At 40.7% G+C, this 24,212-nt stretch overlaps 1 protein-coding gene across 1 annotated transcript; it reads right to left on the reverse strand.

The window, feature by feature from the left end:
• Nucleotides 1-17,646: 17,646 nt before the first annotated feature.
• LOC114296281 (uncharacterized) lies at nucleotides 17,647-22,369 on the reverse strand. The gene is made up of 5 exons (XM_082909165.1): nucleotides 20,732-22,369; nucleotides 20,330-20,637; nucleotides 19,850-20,255; nucleotides 19,561-19,766; nucleotides 17,647-19,479 (listed from the first exon to the last, which is right to left on the reverse strand). Exons 1-5 carry the CDS (start codon nucleotides 22,299-22,301, stop codon nucleotides 18,826-18,828), a joined length of 3,144 nt encoding a protein of 1,047 aa, XP_082765291.1. The 5' UTR covers nucleotides 22,302-22,369; the 3' UTR covers nucleotides 17,647-18,825.
• Between the last annotated feature and the right edge of the window lie 1,843 nt (nucleotides 22,370-24,212).

Consider the following 24,212-nt stretch of genomic DNA (forward strand, 5'->3'; position numbering starts at 1 on the left):
TGGACAATCACTTGCAACGGCTGGCAGCTCCCGACCGAAGTCACCAGAATTGGATTATGCAGGTGGGTATATTGATTCCTTCGGTGATCGACGTTTCTTTGAAACAGGGTTCCCACTGTGGAGTTTTGAACCTCTACGGGATTACAACTGCACCCCAATACAAGATGCTTGCCTGGGGAAGTATTTTGGAATTCCAGTTTCACTGTTTGCCAAACGAGTTCAGTGTGAACACCACTGTCGATGTGCTTTCCTGAAGGTCACAAAAGCCCGATCGGTTGAAATGCAGCGGCAATTCCCTCATGTCAGCGACTCCCAACTTAGGCATCGTTTGCAAAGTGAGGTTGATCAAATGACTCGTCGACTCATTAGGAACTCACAGATAGAGGACGCAAAGGCAGAGTCGAAGATACATGGATCGAACCCGGCATCTGCGATAAAGGCTATAATGGAGGATCCTGCACTGGTGTCGGACCCTGACCTTTCAGATTACTCAGACTCCGAAGTTGTTGATTTGAGCGAGGATTAGCAGACCTGGACATGTGTATGACATAGTAAGCGTAGTCTTGTGAGATGGCATCGTCGCGCGAAAATAAACGACTTAGAAACTAACAGACCGTCATACTCTGCTAACCATTGCAACGGTGCATGCATTAACGTCTTCATCAAAATGATTTGTTGAAGGTATTTTTTTGGCTCACCGTCCTCGACTAAAATCTGTCTTATGATTTTTGTTGGTACGATGACAAGGTAATATTTTTGTAATGTCAATGACCGATATCAGAAACTATCATTAACCTACGTTTTGTTGATTACTTCATGTTTGTGAATCGTTCAATATGGACAACAAGGTTTAAGTGTCGGAATCATTGCCTGGAATCACAAGCTGTAATTGCAAACAAAAATTGTGCACAACCAGCCAACGGTCTCATACACTCTTACCATCAATATGGGCACAAAATGTTTTGTTTTTTCAAAGACGACGGTTGTGTGGAAGCATACCCCATGGGGTCAACCTGTGCATTACCAATTTTTCTCCCATTGTGCATTGTTATGAACTAATCAGCTCCCCTTCAAACAAAAAAATATACAATAGACCATGCAGAAACAGAGTATTGATATTCATTAATGAAGAAGTCAGCACGATGGTGAAGAAATGTACCACGCATCCTACATCTGCTTTCAACTTGCTAACAGATAATAGTTGAGGCCACAGATAAGTGACAAACAGATACTAGTTGACAGATAACAGATTTGCCAAATCTGTTAATTACAAACAAACCTGCAACACATAACAGAAGTTGTTCATTACAACCAAAATTGATGCACCCAGATAAGAGAACCTGCAACAGAAAACAGGCCACAGATAAGTGACAATGCACCGAAAAAATTCAGTCATCCACAAAGCATCCACAAAATTCATCCACAGAGCATCCACAAAAATGAATCCACATACCATCCACAAAATTCGTCCACAGATCTGCCAAATAGCATCCACAAAGCTCTTACAATGACACCAATGTTTCCCAAAATTCATTACAGACTAACATTATAAGTCACATCATAATAACTTATAAAATTCATTCCGTACATTCATTCCATAATAAAATTCATTCCACAAAGCTATTAAGTTACATAAGTTACATCATAATAAAATTCATTCCATAAACATTACTTACATAATGAAGTACAATACAACAAAAACTGGTACAAACTTCCATTCAATTTCCCAAAATACAAACAAGTACGAAAGTTACATGATCAAGTACAAAATGATAGAAGGGCTGTGCTACATCCCCCGAATTTGGGGGCCCCTAATCCCCCGAAAAATCAGAACAAGGCAAAAAAAAAAACATGCCCAAAACGACGTTGCTTTGGGCATTAGGGGGATTAGGGGGGGCATTTTTAGGGGGACAAATCATTTCTCAATGATAGAAAATAGCAAAATGATTTGTCCCCCTAAAAATGCCCCCCCCCTAATCCCCCTAATGCCCCAAACGACGTGGTTTTGGGCAAATTTTTTTTTTTTTATTTTTTTATTTTTTTTTACCGTTTTTTTTTTTTTTTTGCCTTGGTTTGAAATTTAGGGGGATTAGGGGGCCAAAAATTAGGGGCATGTAGCAAGGCCCTAGAAAAAATAATGAAATACACCATCGCTTTGATTATATTTTCTATCCTTTCAAGCCTTCGACCATGGTCATTTCCCAAGTCATGAAGCCTCGTCCTTACATCGTTGAAGTGTTCTACTGTTAAAGCATCACCAGCTCTAGTGTTGGAAGGGATTGTGGACATAACGCCTTCATCATCTTCAGCCACGAAGTTGAAGTAATTGCAATGGGGAGTGGGAGTGGTACTCTACAATGCATGACAATCAGTTAGTTGAATACGACAAATATTACTGTGACTACTAAAGGATTAAAATTTCCAATACATACTTACATATTTTGATGGGCAAACAAAGCACAAACGCCCTTCATTTCCATTCTTATTGTTCTGACAATACGTATGGCAGCGGTTCTTCCACAATTGCACAGCCTCGTTTGTAATCTTATGTTGCTAATGTTAGAAGAAGAAGCCATTTTTAAAATCCGCATACATGAGAAATTTGTAGTGGTCTGCTATGCTTCTGTTTGATGGGGTTAATAGCAGGTCTAGGTTAATTTGAGGGACAGAGTGTGTCTTTACTGAAAACATCTATTTGTTCAAACTGCCATGTTTAATAGCATTTGCACAGAGGTTACACAGACTAAACTGTTAATAGCATTTGAACAAACATCGCAGCTCAATGTACACACGTAGCATTTTGAAACTGAACAAATACAGCAGTTTCAAACATAGCATTTGTGATTAATTACAGACATGTTACACACATAGCATTTTCAATCTGAACAAACATGGCAGTTTTACAAACATATCAGGTCAATGTCAAGTAAATTATCAATCACACATGTTAAACAACTATTATCAACAAATCATGCTGAAGTGAAATGATTAGGGGCAGATTGTTGGAGACTGTGATTCAGTAGTTATCAAACTGAAATAGTTATCAACAAATGACACATGTGATTTTCAACAAAGCACACTGAAATACTTATCAACAAATCAGTAATAGTTATGAACATTTAAGTTCAGTTTGATAATAGTTACCAATGTTGATAATAGTTAATTCAAGTCACGCAGCTAACACATTAGTTGATAGCAGTTCATTACAACAATTCATGCGTGATTGACAACAAATTCAGCAAAATCACATTATCAATCACACATTGAAAATTACACAACTATATGCATTCGTTCAACTAATTATCAATCTGCATAATCATACTATGTTCTGCAAAGATGTGATCCTTTCATTTTATGTTGGATCAGTTTCTGCGTATTCATACTACGTTCTGCAAAATTTATACTTTAACTCTAAAAGGTAAATGCATAAATGTTCGTCACAATATGTGCCGCATTTTTCAAGCATACCGTTTATCTATCTGCATAACAGTAATTTTCAAATATATTTTGTGAATCACAACCCTAACTTTTTTATTTCAGCGTTTGGAGGACGAACCTGGTTCATCTATGGCCTGAAAGCCCACGTTATCATCAACAAATTCCTTCTCTACAGCCGATGGTGGTCGCGGTCGAGCTATGGTTCGCGAAGCAGAGAAAATGAGGGCTACAGCGGTGGGTTGGGTTTACGAGTGGGTGGCCGTCGGGAGTGGTCGCCGGTGAGGCTGGGTTCGGTGGAGGAGGAGTGATTCGGTGGAGGAGGAGTGAGTGTGACAGTGAGGGGGAGTGAGAATGAGATTGAGGTGTATACTCTGTATAACCTGTATAGCAGAGCCGGAAAACGGAAATTTATGTTTGGTTTGCATTTGGGAGACGAGTTTTAAAGAAAAAAATTTCTAAAAAATTGTTTGGTTTTAGTTTTTGTGAAAAAAATTTCAAAATCACTTTCTCTCACTTACATATCAATCAATCACTTTTTCTCTCTCCTCTCTCCTTTCCAATCACTTTTTCTCTCACACACATCTACTCAAATTCTCCCAAAATATCAAATCATTCCAAACTCCCAAAAAAACAACTCTCCCAAAATACACAACCATTGTTAACATAAATTTCAGAACATAAACCTTACACTTTTGATCATTTACCATGTGTATTATCAAGAAATCAAGACAAAATGACATACCTGAATCCATTGATGAACGGTTAAACGGAAGCGTGATTATCAATGAACTCTTTGTTATTGATTATGTTATTGCCTTCTAATCCTTTCCCCTTTGGTGCCTTATGTTTTTCCTTGAGAGGATTTAGAAAATAAAATGGCAGTGTTCTTCTTTTTTCACCTTTTTCACTTGGGAAGGAATACGGACCATAACCTTTTAAAGGTTGTAATTGGTTTTCAAAACTGAAAGGTTGTGGAAGTTAAAAATGAATGAAAACCAACTTTAACCATTATTGGTTTTAATTTCTATTTATTGGTTTTCAAAACTGAAAGGTTGTGGAAGTTCAAAAGGAATGAAAACCAATTTTAACCAATATGTTTTAATTTCTATTTCTGCCTGTCATAGAAATAGAAATTATACAACTAGCTAGTATCTACACATTAGGTCCATAACACATATACCCTTAAGCCTATTAACTAAATTGAATCACTTAAATTGTAGGCTTCTTATAAATGATAACACCACATTTAATTATGTGGTCCCATTGAGACATTATCTAACAATCTCCCACTGGACCACATATGTATCCTGAAAAATGTGCTTAACTTTACTGAGCTCAGAAATTTGTTATCATAACTTGAGGGTATCCAAACAATCTTGTCCATTAACTATATTAATATAGGATCAAAGCGGTCTTCATTACATCAATCGTAACTCGACCCACCAATGGTCACGTATACTAATACAGCTAAATGACATAGATCAATCATGGATGCGTAGCATGGAAATTACATGTGATGTGATCCATACATGCCTATTTCCAACTGGTCCTACTTAACTTTATTGAGATCAATACTTCACAATACGTAACAGAGCGTAATAAACAGAATATTTCATTTCTGCAGAAATTAATCCAATTACATAGCTAAAACTCGAGGCTGACATAAAGCAGTAATATAAATACAAACTCCCACTAAACCAGAATGTTCTCAAATAGAACAACACCCATCTGAGCAGTGTGCTCATGAAAAACCTTGGGTGGTAGTCCCTTCGTAAGTGGATCCGCTATCATGGAGTTTGTCCCAATGTGCTCTATGGAAATCTGTTCACTCTGCACTCTTTCTTTTACAACTAGGAACTTGATATCAATATGCTTTGATTTTGTCGAGCTGCTGTTGTTATTTAAAAGAACAAACCTAAAAATTTTTAAACTCTCTCCCCAAATTTTTTTTCAAAAACAACTCTCCCAAAAACAAACCAAACAGTCTTCATTTTAATTTTTAGTCCATAAGCCAAAAAATCACTAACAAAAGACAGAATGAATTAAGACTGGGACCCCCTTTCCCCGTACAAGGATCCTCTCCTTGCAAGCCCCTCCTTGTGCCCGTCCTTGCAGAGCCGTCGGGCCTACTTTTAGGCCCAATTTTGATAATCCAAACCGTTCAAATTTTCTGATTTATTCAGTATATCATACCTGTAAAAAATCAAGTTGATTTATTCACTGTAACGCCCTAAAAATTTACCCATTATATATATATCAATGACATGCATTATTTAAAGAAAACACTTCAATAATTCATTATAATATTCATCAGAGTCTTACTAAACAAAAACATTACATGTAACATCAAATTTAATGCCCTAACGGCTTACATCTTTCCAAGCCAACACTTGGACACAAAAGTATGAGTTCTAACTCAAATATAAATAAAGCCCTAGGCTTGAGTGTTTACTTGTACTAACAATAAAATAAAACAAATAACTAGAAATAGTCTTCAAAGTCCAAGTCCTTCCAAGCTAAGTCCTTGGAGGTAGCTTATCACCTGAACCTGAAAATGATGTTCCCATAAAGGGTGAGCCACAGCCCAGTAGAAATATACTAAACCACATATAAGCAATGAATAAAGCAATAGCGTTCAACAGATGGTTAACCAAGATAATCAATTACTTCATTTTACAGTCTCATGACACTATTGTCTAAGATACGTTTTACTTTCCAACTTTATCAACATGGCTCAGAACCTGGCCAAACTTACAACAGTGAATTATATATATCATATTCACATTCTTCCAATATCAACAAACAAATGAGACTCAAGCTCAAATCAAAACACTTCATACTTCCAGATTGATACACATTTTAGTGTTGTATCAATAAAACACTTCTATATAAATAAGCACACATAAAAGTGATGCTAATGGAGTCCATCCCCTATCTCCTCCCAAACAAAATCCGGTTTAGAGGTCTATCCCCTATCTTCCCCTAAACCGTGGAGTACATCCCCTATCTCCTCCCACACAAAACAATGTATGCAAATGCAATGCTCAATCAATACACGTATTTTCTGTATCAATGCAATAGTCAAAAATTAATGACTTAACCAATGTGATTAGTTTCAGTTATTCCTAATCCACATGCAATGTCTACAACAATCACGACTATCCTCCACCGATAGCCCAAAACAGTTATTTCTAGACTGCAAATAAATATATCAATATCAACAATTCAATAGGTGAGTGATTTAAATTACACAACTACTCCATTTAATCAATGAATTCCTCAATTTCATGAATTTAACAAAATTCCCCAATCTCCTGAAATTAATTATACAAATTAATTTATTATTACAACTAGGGTTTTTCCCAAAATTACCAAAGCATTTCCAACATATCAAAATACCAAAACTTAGAACAAAACTTATAAGATGGAGTAGGAAATCCCTACCCTTGAAGAAAAGAACTGGAATGAAAAAGATGACGAAAACCAAGGTGCTCCAAACCCACGATTGTTCAGATTAAACGGAAGCCCTTGACCCTCTCTATCTTTTTAACAAAGGACTTAGGGTAGAAATACACTCTAAGTAGATCAAACCTAAGAGAGAAGGTGTGTAGGGAGAGGGAGAAGACGGTTCTAGGGTTTTAAAATCAAAAAGGAGATGAAAAATGATCCAGAAAGTCGGATCTCGGATTTTTATACCAGTCGCCCCGCTCGAGCGTGGAAACCCCCGCTCGAGCGCCACTCACAGACTCCCGCTCGAGCGGCCAAACTCCCGCTCGAGCGGCGAATGCACACTCGCAGAAGTTTTTGCAGACATGTCCCCGCTCGAGCTCCCAACTCCCCGCTCGAGCGTTATTCACGACTTCCCGCTCGAGCGTGTAATCCCCCACTCGAGCGGCCAACACTACACAGGACATACTGGATGGGTGTATTCCCCGCTTGAGCGTCCAAACCCCCGCTCGAGCGGATAAGCCAAAATCTGGGCAACCAGACTGGGTTCCTAAGCTCAACCAACCTACTCCAAATCTTCCCAACACAACCCAAGACTGAAAATAAGGATTAAAGGGTGCAAACAACATACTCTCAACAATCAGCTCCACAGAACCTAAGTCTATATATAACAAGTAAAGAAAAGGGAAACCGGGATCGCTATATTCACTCTCTCTGCTTCCAAGTCCCTATGGAGCCTCCCTTTCTCTTCCCTGCCTTGGCGCGCTCGCCCTCCAATTCCCTCTAGAGATCGCCTACTCTGCTATCCACCTCGTCCTTCTGCCTGACCAGCTCCTCATTATTGCTCATAGCCTCTTCATGTCGCTCGACCGCGGCGGCACAGGCTCTTTGGGCCTCGTCGATCTTCTTCTGCTCGCCAGCAAGTTGGAACTCGAGCGACACAACCTGGCGGCGTGTGTCCTCCAGCTCCGCCTGAACCGTTTGCAGCTCAGTGTGGACACTCTCCCAACTTGCACTCTTCTCCTTCAACTTTGCAAGCTGGGCCTTGGCTTCATCTGCCTTGAGTTTGCCACCCCCCGCCTTCCTCAGCAGGGCCCCTGCTAAGGTGGTTACCTCCATTTGAGCGAAGTATAACCCCCTTAGCAGCTCAGCCTCGTTGAATCTGGAGGCCGAGCGCAAGGCTGCCTCTTCTACAATCCCTACAAGGCGATCTGCCCCTGCTTTGGCTGGGCCTTCTTCTCCCTCCAGCGGCCCTGCGGTCCTACCGACTCCTCCTTCTTGAGGTAGAAGACCCCCCTGAGGCTGTCCCTCCCTCCTTGGCCCAGGGCCAACATCCTCATCCTCCACTTGCCTTTCGGGGACGACCTTTGCGCCCCCTACGGCGATCGCCGCCGCCACTGGCACCACCTCCATGACCTTTGAGGCAAGCATTTATTACGACAACACCTCTCCGTCGGAACAGGACCCCCTTACCCTGAGCAAGGTAAGGTACAACATAGGCTTTCGGCAAGGAGAGCAGGTCGGAAGGGACAACGAAATGATGAGAAAAGGATATAAGCAAATGTTGTAGACAAGAAAAAGGTTAAGTTCTCTATTTGGAATCCTCTCCCATATACTCTGCTTCTTTCCAACAACTTGCTCGTCCGAGAGTTCGCTGGGGGACTACTACGTTCCCCGTTGAACTTGCCTGCAGGTTATCTGGTGGGCTTGATCATTTGGACACGGCCTGGAGGAGCTTAGACCTGTCTGATCCATACACTGGGACGAACAACATTAACACATAATCAGTGCAAATTTCCTGTCACAAACATCATATCCAAGTACAACAAAATCTATTACTTTGAAAACACAAAAAATTAAATTTAAAAAATATGAAAATACTAAAATAACATAAAAATAGCAACTTCCTAACCACCTTTTAGGGCTGGTTTGGCATGTTTACAAAAAGCCAAAAGTCAAAAAGTCAATATTTTTACTTTGATCACATTATTTTAAGTCACATCACCTGTCACACACATCATTTCAACCCCTAACCCAAACGGAACTCATATTTCACAAAAAGTGAAAAAATACATTTATTTATATTTAAAAAGTGAGGAAAAAAATTGGACTAAAAAAGTGCAATTTTTGTCTTTGTGGATGAAAAAAATGTGGATGTTTGGGTTAACTTTTTGACTTTTATAAAAAAATGTGTATTAAAAAATTGTATAAATTAATGTGTAAAGCAAAATTAGAATTCGGAATTGTGTAGGCCTAATTTTTGACTTCCTGTGAATAGTAATAACTTTTTGACTTTTTGGTTTTTTTTCCCAACTTGCCAAACTTGGCCTTAATATGTAGTGTCACGTACGTTTCCGTTTCCCTCCCAAATTTGGAACAAAAACCAAAGTCGGCAGACAGCGCTTTTGAAATCCCACAGACGCAGTACTTTTCATGATGACACACATGCCGTAGCCTTTCTAATCTCACCAACTCATTTCCATTTCCCATACAAATTTCGGCTACTTTGCTGTCCCTCCTTCTCTCTCCATTTCGGTTTTGCTGTCCACCTCCAGTAACACACTCTCTCTCTGTGTCTCCATTTCGACTGCGCCAGGTCGCCGACGGTAACAGTCACCATTTTCTCCGGCATGTGTGAGTCTGTCTATTTTTTATTTCGGAGCACATTATTATTATGACCTACTGTGTTCCACTCGCACGACATTACCATTTATGAACTATGAAACTGTTCCTCCTTAGGTAATTGAAACCATACGTACGATTAGGTATACAAACTACACGGGTGACAAACTGATATTGCCATTGAGGAGTTCCAAACTGACAGACGGTCTTCGTTGAGCAGTGTAGTCGGGTTTTTATTTCTCTGCATGAAGATAAGTTGCGTATGGGTGCTGTTGGGTTGAATGTCCGATGTGGCCCTGTTTCAAGTGTGCGCATTGGTTGTTGATTCGGGCTTCAAGTCGTAAATACTATAAAACGAGTACAACATATGGCCAATTAATTTTCGTAAAACAGTGGCATGCCATATCTGCATAAATTAACGACAACATATCGTAGTTGAAAATAAACGAAAAGTACCACTCGTACAATGCACGTACGACTCAATGGTCCGTTGATTGTAAGTTGTTAACAGTCAATTTCGTTTTGTTACAATGTGGGACTAACGTTCTTTCTGCATCCTTATGAATATTGCATGCAATTCTTTGCAGGAATTATCGTAATTGGATATGGGCGACATGTCAGACAATGCGAAGCAACTGTGAGTTTATGTCGTTCAGTATTTGATACATTTAGGTTTGCAAGGTTATGTTTCCTGTACCTACTAAATACCACGGTCTGTTCGTGTATGGCATATTGTGCCGTTATGTACTGCCATCAGGAGGTTGTGCGATTTGAGTTTGACACATTTGCGATAGCCTCAAATTGCACCATGAATTTCGTGTAATGGATTAAAACTGTGTCGATTTCTTACCAGAATATGTGCACATACGGCACATGTCGCGTATTCTGCGGAGAGCATTTGTGAAATCCATAATTCACTGAGTTATACTAAACCAATTCGGTTCATCATTTTCGGTGACAACGGAAAACGACGTTACCAATTTCACGAAAATGGCACAACTTTTGAAATGGGAAGGCAAGATTGACTAACTTGAAAGTTAACCGACGAAGATGATAGGATGCACAAAACGTACATACCACCGATGTAATTTGGCCTTGAACAAAATTTCATTTACGCTGATATTTGTTACAGGCAAAGGAAAACATTGAAGGCAAGTGGCAAAGGTTCAGGAATGGAAAGGGTTGACATTACCGAGCCCCCTCGTCGAAAGCGGCCACTTGGGCCATTTATTTTTTACAGGTTCGATCCGTGTCCTTCAAAGCGGCTCACAGTACGAATCCCTCTCGTCAGAAACATGTGACAGTATTTTTACACAATTCTGCATTACATATTTTGAACTCATAGCTTGCGCCTGTGCAGATTTCAGTTTGTACTCACAAGAAATTAAGATTTTAGAGACCAAAAGTAAGGGCCAAAATAATTTGGACCATTTATAATTTTTGTTGCAGAAATGATGTGGTTATTATATTTTTAGCAACCAAAATTGGACATTACGGATGCATTATTATGTAGTTGGGACCAAATTTGTTTGTGTCACAAATTGTGTACGTATATGTATATATATCCATCCATATCTAACATATACTTGCGCCGAAATTGACAATGGTTGCAGCCAGGAACAATTCAAGGAAAGACGAGAAGCAGACAACCCCGGACCGAATATGGTTAGTGTGCAGACATGTAGTAAGTAGAGTACCGTGATGGAAACACGTGACTGCTGTGATAGCAAAGTATGGACTTCTATTCCATGCGCGCACCAGTCATGTGCTTCCATTGTGTCGCATTCAGCGATTTCCAGCAGTCATAGAAGCCATATTGCATGTTCTTATAAACTCCGATTATTTGTAAAATTCCATGTCCGTTTTTATTTCAACTGTGTGCGAAATAGTAATTTGTATGTGCAAACATATGTAAATACTAGAAAATGTGCACACATTGCGAGTGATACAACTTTTGCTGACAATTATTTTGGACTTACAGCTCCTATTTGTCCTGTATGTGCGTCACGTTGGTGTAACACTTACAGAGCCGAAAGGATATTGGGGAAAGGTGGAAGGAACTCCCCTGTGATGAGAAGAAGAGGTTTCAGGACATGGCTAAGGCAAGTGCCAAGGAACTGGGCGAAGAAGTTGCAAAGAAATCTGCAAAGGTACTTACGTGCTTAGTGTTTTCGTAACTGCATTTGGGGAGGACCTGCTATCGACACAATGTTGGTTACTTTTTTGTATTAATGTTCACGTTAATCACATTGCAGAGTAAAATGCAAGTCCGCATATCATTGAAGGCAATTTTTGATATCGTGAACCGGTGTAACGAAGCACAAAAGCAGGCAGTCATTGATATTGGGTTCGGTGGCCTCCTGGGGTTAAAGTGTACCCGTATAGATCACAACATGTGCCAATGGTTGGTACAGAACTTCGATCCCGACACGTGTTCGTTGACTGTTCATGGCCGTCACCTGAGGCTCACCTGTGAGGAAGTGCATGTCTTATTGGGTATACGGTCAGAAGGCAATGACGTGCAGTTCACTGGTTCAATAGACGCATATCCCAATATCTACGAAGAGGTTGGAGCTGTTAAAGGAATCATTCCTTTGAACCAGTTGAGAGTTTATCTGACTGAGAGTGATGGTGCGGATGACGAGTTTCGGCGGAAGTTTGCGCTGTACGTGTTGGGGGCCATGTTGTGTCCTACCACAATGACCGCGTTGAGCCTGTCATTCGTTCATGCCGTGAAGGACGTGACCGGTATGGGGGCATGTAATTGGGCAAAGGTGACACTGCAATTCCTTGTGAAAGGTGTTCGGAAGTATAAGATGAAACTTCAGCGCCAGGCAACTGGATGTGTTTTCCTTCTAATGGTAACGTAATCGACCGTTGTTTGTTTGTACCATGCCGATTACATATTTCATCCATTGCTGTGCATATGGTTCAATAAAATGGCAGTCGTTGCGAAATACAAACTTACCTGTTATTGAACAGCATGACAAATATACCTGTACGGGCCACATTTTTTGTAACCACGAAAAGCTTATCTTTTGAACCGGAAAGCTGCATGGGGATTCTGCCATCGAGACACATAAACACATACATATGATTGTGTTGTAAGTTGTATGCATTGTTAGCGAATACGGATTACTTTGCTCGGAAGTGTATAGTAAATATCTTTTCCCCCTTACAATGCAGCTATTTTACTTGGATCGTTTTGCCCCTCCCTGCAAGAGTACGTCGGCTACTACACGCTCCATCCCTCGGCTAAATGATTGGGGTGATGCCGAAATACGGGAGACGAGGCGACTTATGGGAAGGAAGCAAATGTTGCAGCAACATGAGGTAATCAACCCATTCGTTCTGCACATTTGACAGCATTGCCCCACCTGTGTTATGGATAACGGTGACAGACAGAATATGTGTTCCTATGACTAGGTGACAAGCACCGACAAACAGTGACCCATTCCTTAGCGTACGTCATATTTTCAGTTTGTCCCTCCCTATTTACTCTGAAATACTCGAACTTTTGGGGGGAAAACATGAAGTTTCCATGTGGACGATGTTGTAGCCTTACAAATTCAATTTTATGTACTACTTCTGTTACGAAATGAATTTTCGTTAAGCCCTGAAGTCAGATTTTTGGAAAAGCTTGAAGATTTTGGTTTTTTAACCTTGTAAAAAGGTCAAAACATTGTCGTTCAGTTATTGTTAGTTAGTTTGTAATTGAAAGTTTCTCTTTGTTTATGTAATTGGGAAAAGGTAAAGTGGTAAACATGGGATCGACTGTGAAGTTTTTATCCACACCAGATGAGCATCATTTACAACAACATTTTTTTTCCATTTCAGACGAATGGAGTAATTAATTTTTATTAGATATATTTAATATGTAAAGTGTGTATGTACACATATGTTGTGTGCAACTTAAGAAAGCAGACGGAAACTTTACGATTCACAGTTGAGCTCGATTAACGATTCAGTGCATTACCATTTTCATTTATGATTTGAATCCCGATTTGACAACTATGTTAGGTGGAGTTTCATCCAACAAAAGCGGAAAGCAACGACATTGATGACGCAATTGACACACACCATGTCAATAACAAACAGAAACCACGGATTGATGATGTTCGTTTGAGCAAGGTTGAGACTGACATTGGTGAACTGAAGGAAACCATGAAGCAAGTGCTTCACAGCAATGCGGAAATAAGGGAGATGTTGCTCAATTTCCGAGGGAAGGAAGCTGTTCACAATGCAAAGGTAAGCAAAAGCAATCAGTACACATGCTTCACACAGTTCACAGAGGTTACTTGAAGATGAAATATCGTACCAGGTTAATGTATGTGTTTGTGTGATTAGGTGGAGTCCACTGAAAGAAATTGTAACATTAACATATCCTCCAGCATTGGTGAACTGAAAGGAATGCTGAACGAACTGGTTGCAGCTATATTGTCTGGGAAACAACCGTTTACTGAACAGACACACATTGCTGAAATGAAGCAAATGATGCAGCAAGTGCTGGCAGGTTTATCGGAAACAGCACAATTGGCTCGCTCAGAGGAAAAGGGTGTTGACCCTACCATGGGAGTCGAGTTGCATGATGGCGGCGTGGTCTTCCCAAATTATTATGGTAGCCCAAATGAGGGTAATGTTCAAGATTTACAGGGGGTGGATTGGGAGGACAATTATGTGAATGGAATGTTGTCCAATGAGATAATTGATATGCACGTTGGACAGTTGCGTACCGTCCAAGAAGTTGGGGACATGCACAACAACCGTCGCCTTGCGTTGGAGGAAACATACGCAAGCGAAGAAAGCAAATCTCTTTCAGTTCAGTTTCTGTCCATGAGGAACGTTGCAAAACAAAGTTTATCTTCGTTTGATGATTTGCAAACCTTGCCACCAATGCGAGGAGAAGCAGACAATGTGCATCCTTCTGCTGGTAAGGTTGCCCAAACATTGGGAGCGGGACAAATTGTAACAGCCACACGAAAGGGAAGAGGAAGAGGAAGAGGAAGAGGAAAAGGAAGAGGAAGAGGAAGAGGAAGAGGTGTTGAAGCGACAGACGTAGGGGATATGCATTCGTGCAACGATAGCAAAATAAGTACTCGACTTACTGCCGAAAAATTCCCAAGTCGCCACATCACTTCACCTTTCGTATGTTTCATTACCAATTGATGCCGACAGCATTACTGATCATAATAGAACCATTATTTGTGTTGTATTTTAATATTTGTCATTCTACTGCAAGTTTGCAGTAACAAATGTTGTACAATTGTCTTACAGATTTCGGACAAACTCCTGTCCAAACTGCACAGGTTGGACAAGCGGTTCCGTTCAGAGGTTAGACATCGCTTCACCAATTTTAGATGCATAAGGATGTGTTATGTACTTTGCAAATCACATTTCTGAACAGTGGTGAGTTAGTTAATTGTTTATATTAATAGGAGGAGTTGATGTTACTTGATTGTTTATATTGATAGAAGGACTTGATAACACTGGAGAGCAGAGAGGTTTTATCAGCGGCCCAAGACGAAGTTGTTGACTCTGTACTTGACGACAGAAACAATGAAAGGTACGGATGAGTTTAGTACTCGCAATTAACCTGTTCCGTAGTATTTGTGAAATAAGTTTGAATTCCACAATTTTCATGTGTCGTGCTATGTTTATTTGATTCTTGTAGGTATCAGTTCTTTAATTTTGCATTCTCTATGATTTTGATGGGTTTATGATGGGTTTATCCATGTCGTATGTAGGATTCTCTTTGAATTTAATGCAGTGGGCTACGGAAAGATCAGTGGCTAAATTTCCTGTCTGAAGTTTTCTTCTTTTGGTCTTATCCTGCACACATGTACCTATTGGGAAAATTGCAAACCACTGATATTTTCACAAAAATATTTACACATTCATGGAAACCTTTATAATTTTAATTATGAAACTTAATAAAGTTTACCAATGATTTGCAAATTTTTTTGAGAACTTATAATGAAGTGCAATTTTCCCTACCTATTTTCTTCTACTCTGCTTACATTTTCCATTTTGATCATTTTGGGATATTGTTGGCTCCAGTTTGTAAAAAACGTGTTTCTTTTTTTTTAACTTGCTGACCTGTAAATGAGCATTTCAATTTTCACATATTATTTTAGCAAATACTATTGGACATGTCATGAGTTGTAATATCTAAAACTTTGTCTTTTCATTTTGTTTTTTAAAAACTTAAAACTAATCTTCATTGGATTGGAGCCTAGTAGAATCAGGAATATCTGCCATAGTTGTACAACAGGAAAAACTAATCTTATGTTGTAGAGTTAAGCCAGATACGTTTAAGTTTTACTAGGCTGTAGGTTGCTTCTTACTGATTGATGTATACGTTTTATGTAGGGACATTGTTGTGTCTATGAATCTGCATGAAATGCCTTGCGAATGTGCTACGCGACGTGACATGCGCACGCTGAAACCAGGGGCATGGCTATCCGACACTGTAAGTCGTGGCATCTGACAATGTTATTTCCACTATATTTGCATGATGGACATATCCATGTAGGGACATTGTTATTTCGTATTACATTTAAACAAATGGCAAACCTTATTTCGCAAGTTGCCTGGTCTGTTACAATGTTCCAGCCAATCAACTTGGTCGCGGTTCAATTGACTAACGGACAGCGGCAAGTACACAAAGACGGTAGGCATACTGCGTGGTTCTTTCCAGTATATTTGTCGGTAAGTAAGTGTTTTAGGTCGGTTGTGTATTGCAGAAGACATATTTTCAGAAAACTTTGGCTGACTGAACTTTACACACTAAACATGCAGACTTTGATACTAAATCAAAAAACTCAACCTCTGAACCATGAAAATATGGTCAAATCATATTTTGGACATGACAGATATACTGGGGTGCTTGATGCATGTGAGAAGGTAATATGAATGTCCATCCCATTGAAGCGAGTAGATTTAATATGGACGTCGGTAATATGAATGTCGATCCCATTTACTTGAATGTCAATGTAAATATGAAAGTGCGTACATGTTCGCATGCCCTCTAAACAATGTCTTCGCTTGTGTTTATGTTTATGTGTAGATTTACATGCCTTTCAATTATCGAGGAGTACATTGGGTGTGCCTAAAAATAGATATGGTAGACCGTGTGGCGTACCTATTTGACTCATTGGCATCCGCCACACTGGACACCAACAAGCTGAACACAGCAAAAATGTTGGTATGTCGTGCTGAATTTCACAAATCTACTTCCACACTGTCACATCCTTCACATAAACTAACCGTCTCATTCTGCAACAGGTTCAAACAATGCATGCCTTACTGCAACTACAGTTTGGAAATGAATATGCTGTAGACATGCGTACCTTTGAGGTGCGCATGTTAGAACAAAGGCCATTACAACAGCTGGACGAGTAATCCACAAACCCTGCGTCACATTGACTTCACTCTTGAATCACTCATTTAACGAACCTGCTTATATTTTACGAGAGACTGAATGTTACATTTCATTTGTAGCACTTTCGACTGTGGGATGTTTGTGATCAAGTACATGCAGCGGCCTGATATACCCAGCGGTCCACACAAGGTACATTGTACCGCTTAATTTCCAATTGCGAAATAAATCCGTTTATTCCCTACCGCTGTAACCGTACCTGATTTGTGTTATTCGCTTTCTGTACATAGTTTCATCCTTCTGTGCGCCGGAAGTTGGTGCTTGACTTCGTTATGGATGTGAACAATACAAAGATGGGCGAGTATCGTTCGTGCATGTGATTGATTGCAATTACAACAAATAGTGCAGCGATTTTATCATGGCCTGCCAGTACGAGTGTAATTTCGATGCCCAACCACAACTGGATTACTGCATCAGCTTGTCGTGACAACTTTTTAGGTCGCAGCTGTGATAATACTAATTTCCCACGCGTATTGATTGTACACATAATTCCAATGTTTGGGACTCGAACAAACGAGGGAAAGTAGTCATGTTTGTTTGGTTTTATCGTGGCCTGTACGTAATGTGATACACATAATTCCAATGTTATGGGTACAGTACAGAACAAACAATGCAATGTCATATTTGCCCAAATGACTATACTAATGTTTGTCCAGTGCAATGTGATATTTGTCCAACAAACAATGCAAGTTGAAAGTAGTAATGTTTGTTCGCTTTTACCACATGAATTATGTTTGTTCGATTTTTTTTAATGCCATGATTTTGTCCAAAACAAAGCAAAAAAAAGCCCACAGAAGAAACAAATGGCGGTGACTATAATGCACTTTGAAGGGGAATTGATTACTTCATAAAAATGCACAAACGGTGAAAAATTGCACAAAAAATAAAAACAACCATACAACAGACCATTAAAAACACAGATTATTGATATTCAATTTTTTTTTTTTGTTCAGCAAAACAAAAAACTGTATTGATGGAAAAGCACATACAAGGTGTCAATGATACATCAACAAAGAGGAGGTTGGAGACCAACGAAGAGAAACAAAAACAGAAGGAAAACAATAACAATGTAACTCCAAGCCCATCCTCACAAAACCACATAATAGGGCAACCAGATGAAACTCCAAGGCAGCATGAACAAACTTCAGACCATACAGCCACCATTGAGACTTGAGCCTGAACCTTCAACCTCCATTGAGACTTGAGCCTGATCCTTCAACCTCCAAAAAAAAAAAATTAGTACAGCAGCAGACCAACAATTACAACAAGGCCCGCAGCAGACCTCCAATAACTTTCCCCAATCCAACAGCAGACTTCCAATACAGCACACCAAAACATCATTCAAACAATTGCAAAAAGGCCAATATGCAGCAGCAGACTGAAGCCTATTCGTTGATCCCATATAGCAGCAGCAGAGTACATATATAGCAGAGCAGATTTGAAGCACAGCAGAGCAGCAACCAGAAATGAGCATGCTTGACCCCATAAACTAAGCCAGAGCAACAAGCCAAAAATAAGGCAAAGCATAGCAACATTGAAGCACAGCAGAGCAAAAGTAGCCACCAAGAAGATATGGTAATACCACAGACTGACCAAAATCCTACATACCACAGCTTGACCAAACTCCTGCACCCCAGTTTCAAAAAACACCAAACACCACCCCCTAAATGAGACTTTGATACTATCCAGAATACAATATATGTCGTCCACTGAATACTGTAGGCCTCTATAACTTTGCTTACAGCAAAGTGCAACCCTCACTTTCACCATCTCAGCCAATTCAGGCCCATCAACAATCTTATCATTAAAAAGGCAATCATTCCTACCTTTCCAAATCATTCCTAGGTGTGCAATACAAAAGAATACATATATAAACTAGCCTAGGATTTGGGGAACAGAACGCCTAGAACACCCCACTCTGATTGAGCATCTGCCAGCATGGCTTGGGCTTGGTCCAACTCAGCTTTAGTTGTCTGAATGGATGCAGAACGATGTCTAATTTGGGAGAGCATCATCCTTGCTTCTTGATTAAGCTGGTCGTGTTGCTGCTGCAGATGAGCCTTTCTTTGCCGGACAGAGGCAAGTTCTGCCATGAGTTTGGCTTCCTCAAGTTCAAGTGCTGAGTGTTGCTGAAGAATGGCTGCAGAGGTCTGCTGGCTGAGTTTGAGTGAAGTAGATATGGTGTGGGCTTCGTTTAGGAAATCCTTATTGGTTTGAATATCCTTCGAGCAAGTCTGAACCATCTCTGAAAGGGTTGGCCATTCTGTGATGATCTTGGCCAATTGCTTTAGTTGAATGGGGTTGAAAGGATTAGGGAAGAGGTTTACAACAGCAGAAAGACAGGCCAAGGTTTCATCAGGTTTGTGGAGAATGATTTCTTCAACTGGGGTGTTAATGAGGTTGATGAAGGTGGTTAAGGTTTGTTGAGTTTCAGCATCAAACAGATGTAGCCTTTGAGGCAATGGGGATATTTCGTCTAGATCTTGTTGAAGAATAGAAACTTCGGCCCAAATATCCTGGCATGGACCGACGGCCTGTGAACATTAATAGTTTGGTGAGAATATATGCTTGCAAGTAATAAAGAGTAAATAGGATGAGGTTGGAAATGGTAGTACCTGTCCTGATAACGTGCACGCAGACGGTTGGCCTTGTTCAGCTGTGGTTGTCGCATGAGGACGAGTTGTTTCTGGTACTGATGAGATGGCAGCATCAGCGCCTTGAGGGTGTTTCTCTGGTTCTGCTAGCAGGGGAAAGTCATGAGGACCTTCAAGTTCTGTCTCGCCCATTGGTCGTGGAGATGAGTCCTGTATTATGTCCATCCCTGTAAATTGGAGAACAATACCAGTTACTTAAAGAGAAGTTTTTTTTTCCCAAACGAACAGTAACATTTGTATTTCTATTTACCTTGGTTGTGGTGAACTTCTGGTTGAGGGGATTTTGTGTTGTCATCTGTTGGAGAGGATTGGCTGTTGATTGAAATGTCAAATTCAATCCTCTGAGATTCTTTGTTTGACGTTTGGGAATTGGAGGGGTTGGATGGTGATGGTTGAGGGCTAGAGACAGAAGGGACAATGTGTTGAGGAGAAGTGGAAGGATGTTGTGATGCAGACTGTGTGGATTGCTGTGGCAAAGACTGTGAAGCAGGTTGTAAGGGAGTTTGTTGCGATGCTTCAGGTGGTGGTGGAGTTGGTTGTACAGTGGGTTCTGTGGGTACATTACTGATTGGACTGGGAATTTGATGAATGTGTTGAGGAGAAGTGGAAGCATCGTCATCATCAGCAGCAGCAAGGAGTAATCTCCTTCTTTTTCTCTGCACAAAAGTAAGTGATCAGTCGGGCGTGAATGCAAATTCAGATGCTGTAAATATGTAAAGTGAAGGCTTACTTGGTAGAGCTGCCCTGAAGGATTTGATGTTGTTTCGCCAACCATTTGGCTGAGAGGGATATCCCACTCACTTAGGTCTGTGCTTAGAGCAGGAGCAGTGGAAGGCTCTTCTCTCTTCTTCGCCGTGACCTCTGTCTCAGCAGGGGTACGGGTGGTAGCTCCTCTCTGTGCTTGTGTCTGCGCGGCTGCGAAAGAGTCTGCCATTAATTTCGGAACTGAGGGGGTGTTTGTCTGAGTAGTTGCATCCATTGGATCCTTGCCTTTACGTTGGTCCCTAACCAATGGTTCAGCAGCAGGCACAATTTTGGCTGTCAAGGGTTAAACAAGTTAGTGTTGTAGAGAAAAAAACAAAACAAATTGCATGACACAGTCAGGGATATGAAGTATATGAAGGAAGGATACCTGTAGCCTTAAGCTTGGAAGGCGAGGATATGCGGCCCTGAATATGAATACAAGTATCGTTAAGGCAGCTTTCAAGTGGCTTGCAGAAAATAATGGCAGTCATAAGTCCCCACCAATGGTCAAAAGCAGCCGAGCAGTCCGAAGCAGGTTTGAAGAAGAAGGGGCCAAAATCTTGGAAAAGTTTGGTGTTCTCTGTCAGAATGGATTCAGCTTGTGTAGGATCTTTCAAGTGGATTCTGGACCCAATCTCCTCATGGATGGTTGGGTGGAAATAAGGATAAGGGATAGCCTGGGAAAGACCAAATTGCCTGGACCATTGATTGGGACAGTATGTCTCAAAACTGCAGCTGGATAGCTTGGCGGAGGATATGGAACAGCCAACCAAGACATGTCTACAGGTGAGAATGTGTCTCCAACTCTCATTTTGTTCTTGGACTTGCTCATTGTGTAAATCAGAAGGGTCTGTGAAGAGGAAGCGAAGTCTACTGGAGGAGAATTCAAAGTTTTGAAATGGCATGTACAGGTTGGAAGGTCTCTGGGAAGGAAGGTTGTAAAACATGGTAAGATGATTTGTGAAAGTGAGTTTTGAATGGCTGTTATAAGTGAGCAGTTGCTCAGCATAGGAGTGGCAAACAGGTTTCAAGGTGTTAGGTGGTGGGGGTCGTGCCTCAGGGAAATAGGCATACAACCAGGCCTGGAAGAGCCAGAAGGGGCCACCACAGTTGCCAGAAATCTTCTTGTCGACAAAGGAAAATAGGGCCTTGTAAAGGGTGGCAAGAAGATAAGGGGCTAAAGCCATAAGTTGGCCGTCTTGCATACACAAGGCAAGGGGGAGGTATTCTTTCGTGATCTTGTACCCAGGGACACAAAAAAGAAACTCACAAAGCCAAAGTAAGTAAAAAGCAGTTCTTTCTTTGTCATCGACAGGGGAACCACGCTTGCCTTGGTATTTTTTGGCAAATTCTGTATAGCACATGTCAGTGTTTAAAGTAAATGTCACTTTTGGAGGCTCAAGGAGAGCATGAATTGGATTGCCCAAGATTGGCAGACCAGTCAAGTGAGCTACATCTAAGATGGTAGGGGAAATCATACCAAAATTGAGGAGTAGGGAGTTACTAGACTGCGACCAAAAGCATGCAGCAGCAGCAATCAGCCCTTTCTCCACGTCATAAATTTTAGTCGACAGTCTAATTGCTTCAGCAATGCCCTGGTGCTTCCATACTTTGGCGTCGTGACCTTCAATTCTCCTGGCCCAGCTTCGCCAATCAGAGTCTGGTGACCTCCACCCTCTGAGTGGGTTTTTGCTGACATTCCAGTTAGTCCACTTGAGTCCAGCTTGGTTGAGAAGAAGGTTCTCACCATTACCAAGGGGATAGTATGGAGCTAGCTCGTCTGGGAAGTAAGACGCGAAGGTAGGGCCTAGAGTAGCCTTAGCGACAGAGCTTGGGCTGGGCAATAGGGTTGCAGCAAATTTTAGAGGAGCGATAAGTGCTCTGATAGGGTCCGGGAAGCGGAGTAGGTCTTCATTGTTCTCCTCAGATGGAGATGGTTGAGATTTTTTCGGTGCCATGGCTTAGGGTTTTGTGGTGCTCTGGTTTTGAACGGCAATGGTTGAGAAGAAGGAGTACAGTCTGGGGAGTTCGAATAAGAGGGAAATGAAGTGGTTTGAAGTTGAAAGGGTGGGTCTTTTATAGCTTATGATGGGGCCAGTATATTTAAAAGCTCTTATATTGGGCTGTACTTTATGCTTGTTTTGGGCCCAAACAATGGCCCCCTCGTTGAAGTTAAATATCATATGACTTGGACCCCCATGACCCCCTCTCTCTCTGATTGGCCACTTTTTTTTTTTTTTTTCAATTTCTTATTTTTTTTCCTTCTCCAAACAGCAGCCCCCACGTGTGTGTGTGTGGGGGGGGTGGTGGTGATTGGGGGGGTCTCAATCACTTCCGCAATATTTAACTTGAACATGGGGGCCATTGTTTGCACCAAGTTTTGCCAGTCTCTGTCGACAGATGGTCCACTTAATCGAGGGCATGTGGCCAAGTCTGAAGGAATGTCCACGACCTGAAAGTGGGCTCTCTGCATGTGGGTCACCTAGAAGTGATAGGGGAAGTTTTTACCACCAGTCACGGAGTTAGCGGGCACACTTTCAGGAGGAAGCATGAGACAAAGCAGGAGCCTTGCTCTGTCGACAGAAGTTTAAAACAGTTGGTGGCCATGAAATAAACACAAGAAAAGGGAGCTCGACAGATAGAAGTGGAGGTTTAGTATTGATATCCGTATACTGTTTTTGTGGCCCATCATTGCATGATCCTACACGTCTACACCATAACTGCCACTGTAACTGCCCCGACTTCGAATCTTCAAGTCCACTCTGCCAAATATTGACTCTTCCCTGTCGACCTTCCTTTTCACCATTGTGGGGCATGTCCCTCATCATTATGAGACAAAAATCGACAGAATATTGTCCACTAAACACAACCACAGTCCTTGCAAACTGGGTCAATGAACCGCAACACTTGGCCACTCACAGTTACTGCCCCTGACTATGAATCATCAAACTCTGCCAAATATTGAATTTTCCCTGTAATTTAATCAAAATATATTCAATGTCGGTAAACTTGAAAATACGTTTGAAATAACCTTTTTCTGTATTGTAATGACTTAAACACAATTGTTGTCCTACATTTTACGTAACGAAAATACACAACTTGTTTATATCAAAAACAAAATATACATCTCGGGTTTATAATCCAAAAAATGGGAACTACTTTTTTTTAAAAAAAAGTTCACTCATATTTTCACCTACATTCTGATTGGATATTAGATTAAAAATTCCTCTTTGCACCTATTTTTCCCACATCCTCCCAACAGCTGCTCCATTCAACTAACATTGAATCTTGCATGCCACCTGACTTACACACTGGAGCAGTTACTGGCAGTGCTCATGGATTTAGTGGCCACCCTCCAACAGGAAACATGAACGAATTGGGAGTCTGTATCTGTCGAGGAAAGGCTAAAAGGACCTGGGCACAGGTGGTAACTTCAATTATATGCACTTCGACAGGTGGCAACTTACTTTCTACATTGTAACTTCTGTGTAGTTTTTTCCCTTCTACTTTCTACTTTGTTACAAACAACACAACAACACAACAACTTACTTTCTACTTTCTACTTTCTACTTTGTTACTTTCTACTTTGTTACCATCACTTCATCGAAAGAAGTCTTCATCCATTTCAGGCATTTGAACCAATACCACAATTGCTTGATTTTCTTCTTGAACTTGTCAACTTTAAATTACTGCTTCGTTGCTGTCCATATAGGCCCACCATAATTTTACTAACAATAAACCCATAGTAAACATTAAATAATTTCACAACTCCTGTTCGTAACTCGTAATTCATATACCGATCGGCATGGAGATAAAGTAACGAGTTCGTTGGGTTACTTTCTCCAAGTAACACCCAAAATTAACTGCCA

Source organism: Camellia sinensis, chromosome 15 (genome assembly GCF_055761805.1).
Source record: "Camellia sinensis isolate YWXY chromosome 15, ASM5576180v1, whole genome shotgun sequence".
In the NCBI taxonomy this organism is placed as follows: domain Eukaryota; kingdom Viridiplantae; phylum Streptophyta; class Magnoliopsida; order Ericales; family Theaceae; genus Camellia; species Camellia sinensis.